Below are 12,905 nucleotides of genomic sequence, written 5' to 3' on the forward strand. Positions count from 1 at the left end.
CTGTGTGTGTGTGTGTGTTTGTATGAATGAATGTGTGAATAAATATGAGATTGAATGGAATGTTATAGCTATAACCAACTGCTTACTATGATTCTTTCTGTATTCACAATAAATGTGGTATTTTGCCTTTTCCCCTTTAATAAGATCCTGCTAATTTTTATTTTATTGGTATAACAATTTGGTGGAGAATTGCAAAAGGGGGAATATTGGTAAAAAACCTCAGTTATTGTAAATATTGGTGTGCATACCGCCAGCTCTATTGAGCTAGGCATTTCTATTAGGTTAACCAGACCTGCTGGCCTCCGAGAAGGTAGCAGGGAAAACAGATTAAACCAGACCTGCTGGCCTCTGGGAAGGTAGCAGGGGACCTGCTGGCCTCCGGGAAGGTAGCAGGGGACCTGCTGGCCTCCAAGAAGGTAGCAGGGAAAACAGATTAAACCAGACCTGCTGGCCTCCGGGAAGGTAGCAGGGGACCTGCTGGCCTCCGAGAAGGTAGCAGGGAAGAACAGGTTAACCGGACCTGCTGGCCTCCGAGAAGGTAGCAGGGAGAAATAGGTTAACCAGACCTGCTGGCCTCCAGGAAGGTAGCAGGAGAAAAACGCATAGATTAAGCTATGATTTCAGAATCTAGGCTGTGTCACTTGCTAAGTAATACCAGGAGTGACAAAGAGATTGAAATATCCATGTTAAGATGTTTAAAAGAAAACAGGGTAAGCCAGTACCAGAGGGAGGAATGGAGTCAGAAGGAACTCCAACCTCACCTTTTGTTAAAGAAATTACACCTTTTAAACAAATCCTTCAAAAATTTGGGCACAGTCCTTGGACTAAACAAGTCCTAGCTGATGTCTGCACTATTTCGGACCTGGAGGATAGATTGGCTCAGTATATCCTCATATACAAACCTTCTAGTGCTGCCAAAAGAGATGCAGCAGCAATTTGGTTCTTGTGGGAGCCATGTAAGGATTCTTACCTCCACTTGTCTTCATGTAAAGAGAAAAAGGCACAAACGGAAAAGGGAGCAGACAATTGGAAGGTGCTGGCTACAAATACCCAAAGCCAGCTGAAAATAGTGAAAGAGGCACTCCAGGAATACAAAAAGAGTGAAAAAGTTAACTCTGCAGAGGCTGGAGGGACGCGGGTAAAGGGGGAGAAGGTCCTATGTATGGCACCCCCAGGCATAATTACAAAGAGTAAAAAAGTTAACTCTGCAGAGGCTGGAGGGAATTAAGTAGCTAAACTTTGTGAAAATGTTAAAAAGGAAAAGTGTTAGAGAAAGAGCATTCTTGGTTTCTTTGCAACCATTCTGAAGGAAAAATGGGCCCTTTTCCAAAGGGATGTCTGTAAATTAGCCAGGCAAAAATAAACTATCTGATTAAAATCATTTGACTGGATAATTTAGTCAAATTTGCTAAAAAAAACGTAAGAGGGTTCTATTGGAACTTAACTGCCTCAAATGTATAAAGGGAATGTAAGATGTAAAAAACAGAGCAGTGTGGAAGGGATGTTAAGGAAAAGAAAATGTGTATGTATATATGTAAAGTTCTAAGGACCAATTGGTTTTGTTTTTGTTTTAAATAATGCCACTAAAAATCCATTTGACTCTTTAATTCAAAGTTGCAAAACTGACAGACCTTTTTGCTAGGCACAGGTAATTAGTGTTGTTTGGCTTTGGGATTTGGCATTTAACCCTTAAAAGGTAACTCAATGCTTTACAAAATTTAAAATGTTTTTAAGTTGTGGCTGCAGCAAGGCAGTCAAAATCAGGAGAACAGAAAAAAATTCTGGATTCTTTTTGTTTGTTTGTTTGATTTTTGTTTGTTTGTTTTTCGTAACAAAATAGCAGATGAGAGTTGTAGTAAAAAAAATAAATTAAAAAAGACAGTGGCCCTCTGAAGCAACAGCAGGGGTGAGGTGCACAAAACAAAAAGAAGCAATGTTAGAAACACTGAGTCTTAAAATGGCTCTGAGTAATCAGACTGTCACTTTGATAAAGGTTCATGAAAACTCTGTAAGCAAAAAAAAAAGAAACAGTTACACCTTATGTAAAAATTGATATGGATAACGTTATAAAAGTTAAACTATGGAAGGAATGTGCATTTTCCCCAGAACATGTGCAGGGTTTATTGTAGAAGGGGCAAAAGAAATGCAAACATACCATGCTACTTAATTAAAATGCTATTAGGGCTCCAAAGGGAGCCAGAATAGGTTGGGTTTTCTTTTTCAGATTGCTGTGTGTTTTGGAAGCAGAAGTTAAAAGTAATCAAAACTCTGGTGAAAGTTGATTGTGTCCCTATTAAGATAGAGTCTCTGAACGGCTGATGGCTTTAAATCCAAAAGCAGGAAGTGTCTGCGAAAATGCAAATTACCTAAATGATAAAGGAAGGAAAGAACTAGCAGCACCAAGGAGCTGCAGATAAAGGACATACCTGGTCAGCAAACAAATTGTCTAAATAAAAGGCATTGGATAACAAGATAATTTTAATAAATTTAATGATAATAAGTACCCTTGTAACACCCTATAGTGTGTATGATTTTTGGAAAAATCCTTTAAGGTCATATGGTACTGATGCTTCTCAGCTATTATCTGTAAATAAACTTAAAGCTTAACACAGCAGGAAAAACATTATAAACTTGGTCTGCTGTATAAGAAGGGAAACTGAGGTACCCCACCTCAGGGATTTAATGACTAAACAGTGGGATAATTTCCCCATAACCCTTAAAAGACAGAAACCATTGAAATCTGATCTGCCTATAGAACAAAAACAGGAAAATGTGGGGGCCAATTCCTCTGTTTTGCCTGCAATCAGCAAGGGTATTTGTAAAAGAAATATTTTAAGCAATAATCTGCCACCCCAAAAGGGGTAGAAACATGTTCTTTTTGTCTGTCAGAAAATCAGGAAAAGTTGATGCCAGCTGAAAAGCAACCCAATACCATGAATCTACTGTCACAATAGAAATTGTGTTTTGTGTTCTATGTTTTGTCTTGTGTTTTGTCTCGTTGCTAGCACTGTTGTATGTTTAAAAAAAAATACTAAAGACCTGCAGGTAATTAAAAATAAATTAAGCTCTCTGTCCCAGCTACAGGACAGCCTAATACAAAAACAAGTACATGCCAATGTAGACTTGGTCCAAATTGGTTTGGGTTACCTAAAAGCCTGATGGAATCTTTGGCAATGGCTTATTACTACCACATGGCTTATGCATAAGAAAAAAAAATTAGAAATAGGAAACTACACAGCCATAGCTATAGGATGCACTGAAATGCAGATACTTGCCCTAGCAACTTTGGAACACAAAATGTTCTGGGTCATATTGGGAAATATTAAGGGTTTGGTGCATTTGTTAAAACAAAGAAAGAGATCATTTTGTTTGACACTTATCAAAATGAATGGATGCAATACGTTTCCAGTATTGTAAAACCAGACTTGTTAATGGGAGAAATTGTTGTCAAAATTGCACACCAACAGTCCCTGGAGGCAAAGGTATTGAAGGTTAGCCCACTCCCCATATTACACATGGGATCCTTCTGGCTACCCTGGACCTCGAGCCAGTGAGCTGGGGAGGGAGGGAAGCTATTGGACACTAGAGGTTGTACTGAATGGACTCCTCAAAAGTGGGTGTGCCTCACCTTGCCTGTTGCCCCAGAACCTTGTAGTAAAGATACATCACTAGGATCATGTATGTGGGATGAATTGGAATCACAAACTCAAATTGCCTCACAGTACCTTCTTTTGAATAGGCTACATAGAAAGTGACACCGACAATTATAAATCTTAGTGTCAAAAGGGGGATTATGTTGGATCATATTAAAGAAGTTCTGTATTAAAATCACAAATGAGTTTGATTCCCCATAGTTTAAATTCCAGGGTATTACTAATTAAGAGTTTGGTACTTTGGTACTTGGTTTTTGGTACTGTTTCTCTCCCTCTATGTGTGAAACCTGCAAGCTGCTAATTGCATTAGTACATTCTAAGACAGAGTCTGTTCTCAAAGCAATTCACACAGAGAGAGACTCAAAGCAATACTCTGTAACAACAGAAACAGCACCCAGAGACTCCCCGCCCTTTTGTTGTATTAACAATTGTGATTAAAATAGAGACAGAGGATGTATGTGGATGGATGCTTGGTGTGCATAATAACTGAATGATCAAGGAGGTGCCAGCCTAAGAATCCAGTGTCCATCGGCTGAAGAAGGCGTCAAGTGGAAATAACCACAGGACCCCCGGAGGGCAGACTGGAATTCACCCAACAGCCTCAAGAATGGGAGAACCAAAGAACAAGAGAACATCTAGCAGCACGGAGCCGTCAGAAATGTGCTATCTGCTGATTGATTCAGCAACAGCATGATGAAGCAATTCCCATAGACTGGCATAGGAAGAAATTCCTATAAAAATGGACTCTAGAAAGCGAGAACTTTGGGGTCTGATTTTGCAAACCAACTTCCAGGAGGATCAGAACTGGCCAGTGGCTTGGCATGAGCAACTCTAAGGCTGGTAACTATGATAACAACCTTGCAGAACCTGTGTGTGTGTGTTTTTGTATGAATGAATGTGTGAATAAATATGAGATTGAATAGAATGTTATAGCTATAACCAACTGCTTACTATGATTCTTTCTGTATTCACAATAAATGTGGTATTTTGCCTTTTCCTCTTTAAATAAGATATTGCTGGTTTTTATTTTATTGGTATAACAATATGACTCATTTGTGTGAGCTCTCAGACACCTCCTCTTCCAGAGCATTCTTGTCCCCCATCAGAAGGGAGTATGGTTCCCTCTGCCCCACTTTAATGTACCAGACCCACCATCCCCAGAATTTATTCAGGCTAGTTAGCAGTCTGTAGTCAGAGTAAAATACCCTTTACTGCCTTCTGAACCTAGGCTACATTTTGGTCCTTAAAGTCAGCACACGGTTATCAGACCATAAAGAAAAATCTTGTCTACCAAACACCCAAGACTAAGGGAAAAGTATTGAAGAGTATTGAAGTGAGATTCCAGTCCTTGGGATTGTGGGACAACAGACACGTTGGAGTTTATCACCCATTTTGGCTTACTCCAGACTCACATGCCCCAAAGGTGAAGGGGGGCAGAGGGAAAAAAATAATTTTCCCTCATACTTTATACTTTTATTCCTTTACGTCCATTTTAGAATCCACTGATGGTTTTCCTGAAACCAGCACCTTAAGAGTCACCTTTTGGCATTTCCTGCAGCATTTGAAATAGTCATGGTTAGGGACACAGATGACAGAAACATGAGTGTAAAGAAACAATTTTTAGCATAAAGCAGTGATTCTCAAACTGTGGTCCGTGGACCTCTGGAGGTCTGTGAGTCATGTCCAGTGCCACTGGCCCTGCTGATCAACTCCTCCCTGTCCCTCCCAGTGTCTCCTGCATGCCACGGAACAGCTGTTCAGCGACGTGCAGGAGGCGCTGAGAGGGAGGGGGAGTAGCGGGGATGAGGCGTGCTTGGGGGAGAGGGCAGAAAGAGGCAGGCAAGAGGAGGGGCAGGGGTGGAGTGGGGGCAGGAAGCGATGGGGCGGAGGTGGGGCCTTGGGGGAAGGGGTGGAATGGGGAAAGGACCTGAGACTGAGCGAGGGTTGAGCACCCCCAGGGGAAAATTAGAAGCTGGCTTCGGGGTCTGTGAAAAGTTTGAGAACTGCTGAAATAAAGCATGATTTAAATATTAGACAGTGAAACCATGTTGCAAATCATGTTAGCTATCCCTGGATTTATATTAGCCTTCTTCCTTTAATGTTACCACCAATGCAGCTCCAGCAGCACTAGCCCAGACCAGCCTCTAGTGTTTTAAGCACTTCATAGGTGAGCTGTCTGAATAACATTTGGTTTGGGTGCAGATCAGGAAAAAAATTTATTGGGTCAACACAAAATGTTTAGGTCAACCTGAAATGAAATATTGTGCTCACTTTGAGGTTGTTAAACTTAAAAAAAAATTAAATACTGAGCAAAATTCAAAACCAAGACACTTTTCTAAAACAAAATGTCTTAACATTTAATTTCATAAATGACTATACAAACTGTTTCAACATTTTGGATTTTTTTTGTTTGTCCTCCCTGAAACAATTTGCTGAAATTGATCCAAACTGCTTTGATTGACCCAAATCTGCATTTTTCAGTGAAAAACAGTTGTCTGAGAAAATTTCCCCCCAGCTCTACTGTATAGTCTGACCCTCCTCAGGGCAGCCAGAAGTGAGTTATTGTTGCTCTGAAATAGAATTTAAATTTTTAAAAGTCTGTCTCTCATTTACTAGGCAGTACGGAGACTCACTAACAGCCAGTTATAAGGCTGCATTTGTATCCAGCATTCCAAAGCCATAATTTCTTTGGAAAATATGTAACTTCTAAAAAAGATCAAAATAATGAGCTATGAATGAATGAGAAGTGTTTGTTCTTAAAGATACATAAATAATCCAAGTAGATGATCCAAAAATTAATTCTGCACTAACTGGTACAGAGTAATAAAAGGGGGCAAAACGCGCTTCAGGCCCGTATGAAGAAAACTATATTAAATAGTCTGGCCAGAAAACAACAATTCCATTTCACGACACAATTCAGCGTTTTAAAATTTGTTTTCATTTTGATGCTGAATGAAAATTAGACCCTTTGAAAGCGTTTGGGAAACAAGTCTCTCTTTCTGTCTGCCATGGGCTGGATCTGAGAAACCTTCCCAACAAAACTGCTGCAGAAATGGATGTTTCCATGAAACATTTCAGTTTCAACTAAATGTAATTTTTCAACAGAAAAAAGTTTCATCAAAAATATTTTATCTGTTCTAATGCTAATGACTTGTTTACATTGTGGTATAAGATGGAGTGAGAATTTAAACTGATATAGTTATATTGGCATATGTCCCCTTGTGGACACACTTACACCACTTCCCTTGGGAAGCTATTCCACAAAACAATAAATCTCATAAAAATAAGTTTTCTGTGACTAATTACAGACATATTTACATTGAAAAATAAAATAAATTGCACACTATTAGCAAAACTAAGCCAAGTACCACAGGTTAATTTTGTACTCCAGATTTCTTGCTACAGTCTTTTCTTAGGGCTTGTCTACACAGGAAAGTTTTATCAGTTATATTGGTATAATTTTACCAGTATAGTTAAGCCAATATAGTTATAGTGGACTAACTCTCAGCGTGGACATGCTTATTCTGGACTGAAAATGGGATCCCTCCCCCCGGTTTTGCTTAAACCCCTTTCAAAGCAATCTAAGCGAAACTGAGGCCTTGGCTACACTTGCGAGTTACAGCGCAATAAAGCCGCCCAGAGTGCTGTACCTCACTCCCCGTCCACCCTGGCAAGGCCTGTACAGCGCTGTGTCTCCGTGGCGACCGCGCTGCTGGTACTCCACCTCCCCCAGAGGAATACAGTTTGTTGCACCACCACTGGTGTGCTGCAGTGCCAGTGTGGCCGCCCAGTGCGCTCTGATTGGTCTCCAGAAGTATTCGGAAGTATCCCACAATGCCTGTTCTAGCCACTCTGGTCATCAGTTCAAACTCTACTGCCCTGGGCTCAGGTGACCAACCATCAGACCCGCCCTTTAAATTCTCTGGGAATTTTGAAAATCACCTTCCTGTTTGCTCAGCCAGGAGTGGAGTGCTATCAGCAAATCTTTCCAGGTGACCATGCCTCCACACACCAGGCGAGCCCCAGTACGGAGCAATGGAGAATTGTTGGACCGCATCAGTATTTGGGGGGAGGAAGCTGTCCAGTCCCAGCTGCGCTCCAGCCATAGGAATTACGATACCTTCAAGCAGATATCAAGGGGCATGAGGGAAAGGGGCCATGACCGGGACGCACTGTAGTGCAGGATTAAAGTGAAGGAACTGAGGAGTGCCTACTGCAAAGCCCGCAAGGCAAAAGGCCGCTCGGGTGCTCGCCCCACGACCTGCCGATTCTACAAAGAGCTGGAAGCGATTCTTGGGAGCGACCCCACCTCCACTCCGAGCACCGCCATGGACACTTCAGAGCAGGAGGAGAAGCAGGAAAGCAGGAGTGAGAGTGCTGGAGTGGGGGGAGACACCCCGGAATCCCTGGAGGCATGCAGCCAGGAGCTCTTCTCAAGCCAGGAGGAAGGTAGCCAGTCGCAGCGGCCAGTACTTGGTTGAGGACAAACAGAAGAGCAGGTTCCCGGTAAGCAGCTTTGTTTTCAGGAAGGAATTTTTTCGGTGCAGGCTCTTTGGGCGAGGAGGGTTAGGGCTGCAGGCATGCCTAGATGCGGAATAGAGCATTGATGTGGACTATTACATCGCGGTAATTGGCCCCGGTAATCTCTTCAAAAGTCTCATCCAGAATGTGGGCAATGCACTTGCGCAGGTTTCTTGGGAGAGCCACCGGGGTCCTTATCCCAGTTAGTCTAACGTGTCTGCAACACTGTGCCGCAAGGGGCGGGGGGACCATTGCTGCACACAGGCAAGATGCATATGGGCCAGGGCGGAAGCCGCTTTGCAGTAGAAGACCCTCCCTTGCTTCCCAGGTCACCCTCAGCAGCGAGATATCTTCCAAGATGTGGAAAATGTTGGGACAGTGTTCAGTTTAGATGCCCCCTGCAGCTATTGGCTCTCCCCAAGGCACAGAAACCCAGAGGACAGTACAGCCATGAAACAATCAGTCCCCCTTGACCCTGTGCTTACTCACCATTTTGGGGCTCTCATTTTGGGTGACTCACCTCATAACTCACCTCATTTTGGGTGAGTTATGTGCGCTCTCTTTGGGACGGGAAAGTTATGCTATTGTGTAGACTGTGTGTGCCCTCCTTAAGTTTGGGGGAATCGTTACTATGTCTGGTATAAACAATGCTGCCTCTGTTAAGTGTTGCATTTTGCCTTTACAGATGCAACCTTGAGATCTCAGCAGTCCGTGTTATCATTGGCCGAGAGACTGCAAAGACTCAGGAAGAGGCCACGAGAAAGCAAAGAAGACATGCTGCAAGAAGTGATGCAGCAATCTCCTAGAGAGAATCAAAAAGTGCAGGAGTGAAGGGAGAGCAAAAGCAGGATCCGCCAGGAAAACGCAGTACACCGACAGCAAAGCACGGAGCTCTGGCAGCAAAGCACGGATTGGCTGATAAGCATCATGGAGCGCCAAGCAGACTCTATCCAGGTGCTCGGAGCCATGCAGGTGGAGTACTACAGCGCCTGCACACCCCCCCACGCCCGCAGCCGTTGTCCCAAAACTCTTTCCCTTGTGCCCCCAGGTCACCTCCAACCCACTTTCCCCAACATCCGGGTTCTTATCGCCACCAGCTGCCTCCAACACCTGTAGCTTCACCACTCAGCCCTGAAAACTACGACCCTTACCCACTGCACTCAACCCCTATCCTGAATTATAGCCATCCTGAAGTGCAGCACTCATTGCACAGCACTCCAGACAGGAAGGCTGAGTATGAGAACAGGACATACGCAAATCTATGATTGAACCATTCCCCACCTCACCCCCCTGCCCTTTCTGTTTCCCAAGCAGTTGTGTTTCTTTTCAATAAATGGATTTTTTTGGCTTTGAAAACATTCTTTATTATTGCATAAAGTAAAAGATACCTTAAAGAAACAGGCCCTGCAAGTCAGCTTAGCAAACACAGATTCCTACTAAGATTGGAACCACTGCACTTCACTCCCATGCAGGGCACCAGACATTACAGGTGGTTTTGAGCCTCAAATTATTCCCTGAAGGCACCCCTAATCCTTGCAGCCCCACGCTGGGCCCCTCTAATAGCCCTGCTCTCTGGCTGTGCAAATTCAGCCTCCAGGTGTTGAACTTTGGAGGTCCATGCCTGAGAGAAGAATCCACCCTTCCCTTCACAAATATTATGGAGGGTACAGCACGTGGATATAACCGCAGGAATGCTGTGTTCAATCAAGTCCAGCTTTCCATACAGAGATCACCAGCAGCCCTTTAAACGGCCAAAAGCACACGCCACAGTCATTCAGCACCGGCTCAGCCTGTAGTTGAACCGTTCCTTGCTGCTGTCAAGGCTCCCTGTGTAGGGTTTCATGAGCCAAGGCATTAACGGGTAAGAGGGGTCTCCAAGGATCACAATGGGCATTTCGACTTCCCCTACTGTTATCTTCCGCTCTGGAAAAAAAGTCCCGGCCTGCAGCTTCCTGAACAGGGCAGTGTTCCGAAAGACACGTGCATCATGCACCTTTCCGGGCCAGCCTGTGTTAATGTCAATGAAACGCCCACAGTGAGCCACAAGCACCTGCAGAACCATAGAGAAATAGCCCTTCCGATTAACGTACTCGGAGGCTACATGCCAGAATAGGAATATGTGTCCCATCTATCGCTCCTCCACAGTTAGGGAAACCCATTTGTGCAAAGCCATCCACAATGTCCTGCACATTACCCAGACTCATAGTTCTTCTGAGCAGGATGTGATTAATGGCCCTGCAAACAAGCATCAACACAAGTCCAACGGTCAACTTTCCCACTCCAAACTGGTTCGCAACCGATCGGTAGCTGTCTGGAGTTTCTAGCTTCCAGATTGCAATAGCCACCCACTTCTCCACTGTCAGGGCAACTGTCAATCTTGTGTCCTTGTGCCGGAGGGCGGGGGCAAGCTCCTCACACAGTCCCATGAAAATGGCTTTTCTCATCCAAAAGTTCTGCAGCCACTGCTCGTCATCCCAGACTTGCATGACAATGTGATCCCACCACGCAGTGCTTGTTTCCAGAGCCCAAAAGCGATGGTGATGAGCATGTCTGTGAATGCCACAAGCAATCTCGTGTCGTATGCATTACGCAACTCGGTATCGTCAGACTCCTCACTGTCACTTTGGATCTTAAGGAATAGCTCAACTGCCAAACGTGACGTGCTGGCGAGACTCGTCAGCACATTCCTCAACAATTCAGGCTCCATTTCCCATAGACTGAAATGGAACTCAGATCGCACTGCACAGAAACCGTTGAAAGATGGCACCAAATGTGGACAGAAAAACAGAGATTGCTGGGATGCGAAGCGATGTATCATGGGGCGTTGGGACAGGTCCCAGAATGCTCCACACCCCACGCCTCCTTTGCACAACCCACGACGCCAGAATGGGAAGAGGTGCTCTGTGGGATACCTGCCCATAATGCACCGCTCCCAATGCAGCTGAAAGTGCCGCAAATGTGGCCATGACAGTGCGCCCGCAGCTGCCAATGTGGACAGACTGCAGCGCTTTCCCTACTCAGCTGTACGAAGGTGGGTTTAACTCACAGCGCTGTACATCTGCACGTGTAGCCAAGGCCTGAAAAGGCCTTTTTATACTAGAAGAAACTGCAGTGCTTGAGACATTTTAAACCAAACTGGACAAAACTGTAGAAAATGTACTGTACAGACCAACCCTGTAATGGGAAGGAGATGGACTAAATTACGTAAAAGGTCTCATCTATCTTTTTGAGTCTTTGAATCTTAAACAATAATGAGCTTGCTTCTTCTCCTCCACCCCTTTTCCTGGGAAATACTTAATATTATCTAAACTTGCTTATGCTGATTGAGTATAGCTGTTCAAATATTATATTTTTTCTTTATTGCTCTGCTACCGGCATGGTGTTCTACAAATGGTGATTATAATACCAGACCAAACAAAGTCTGCCTTGTGTTTCAAAGTATCTTGATCCTTAACTAAATAAAATGACATCATCTCTGCCACAGTACACAGCATACTTTTTCAGGGGATTGTTCTCACCTTCCCCTTGTGGTTCTCTGCAAAATTCTTATTCCCGCTAAAGTGCAGGATTTTCCTTCCCATCTCCGGCTATGCTGTTCAATGTCCTCTGAAGAACATGGGGTCTGCAACTGCACTTCACTGAACATTCCATAGGCATCCTGAACAAGGAGGCATAATCTGAAAAATAATGTTTAATGTTTCTCTGTTAGCAAATTGCTCACAATTATGAAACAACAGGTAACAAATTTCAGAAAACTTGATTGTGAGTTCCTCAGAGTAGGGATTAGCCTAAAATGCTTTGAAAGCACTTTGCATATAATGGACTCTGGGACAAATAAATACATTAAAACAACAATAGCACTAAAGATTTTTTCAAATATATTTGCAATAGACAAAGGATAACAAAAGTTATGGAGAACAAGTAAAAATGTAAAGTATTTACATTGGAGATTAGGAAACAGTAGATAAGTAATACTTTGTTCCTTTGTCTGTAAAGAGAGTACAAATCTACTCGAAATGGGGATGAATCTTCTAGAACTGATAGACGGTATGCACAGATAACACAACTGGTTGTAAATATATTTGATCCACTTAAATAAAACACTGGATTTTATGAGATGAACAAGAGTCAAGAAAAAGGAAACCGATGGATATATTTTTTTAAATTTAATTGAAATCAGAGTGACCCAGAGGATTAGAAATTGGCAAACACAACCCAATTATTTAAATAAATGAATAAAAAACAAACAAAGAAAACACAGAATGATACATCAGTGAGTTTAACATTTGTTGTATAGAAACACTTGGAAACTATCTTCAGGGATGTGGTAAGAGTACCCCTAAACAAGCAGTGCGATTAAGGACAGCCCACATGGAATCAAGCTTGGGAAGTCATGCTTAACTAACCTGCTGGAATTCTTTGAAGATATCACTATCATGGTAGATAAGGGAGAGTCAGTGGATGAAGTATATTTAGATTTTCAAAAAGGTATTTCATCACAAGGTTCCACATCAGAGATTAGCAGCTAAGATAGTATGACTCATAGAAGAGTGGGTGAACAAGGCTGCTGGATACAAAACTAGCTTCACTGCCCGGGGGTGGGGGGTGGGGAATTGAGCAAGGAGACCTTTCAAGAGGGAAAGGAGTTATGGAGCACCCTTGCAGACAGCGTAGGTGCCTCCAACATCTAGAGACGATTCCTTTTTGGAGGAAACTAAGAGGTGTGACAGA

The 12,905-nt window shown here is 43.2% G+C and overlaps 1 protein-coding gene across 5 annotated transcripts in view; it reads right to left on the reverse strand.

The window, feature by feature from the left end:
• The window catches only part of SPIDR (scaffold protein involved in DNA repair), a 335,489-nt gene that overhangs the window by 40,834 nt on the left and 281,750 nt on the right, over positions 1-12,905 (reverse strand). For all 5 annotated transcript variants that reach the window (XM_073331247.2, XM_073331245.2, XM_073331244.2 and 2 more), the window contains one exon: positions 11,693-11,851. In XM_073331247.2, the coding sequence (XP_073187348.1) occupies positions 11,693-11,851 (159 nt within the window). The remainder of the gene's footprint in view (positions 1-11,692; positions 11,852-12,905) is intronic.

The sequence above is a fragment of the Lepidochelys kempii genome, chromosome 2 (assembly GCF_965140285.1).
Source record: "Lepidochelys kempii isolate rLepKem1 chromosome 2, rLepKem1.hap1, whole genome shotgun sequence".
NCBI lineage: Eukaryota > Metazoa > Chordata > Testudines > Cheloniidae > Lepidochelys > Lepidochelys kempii.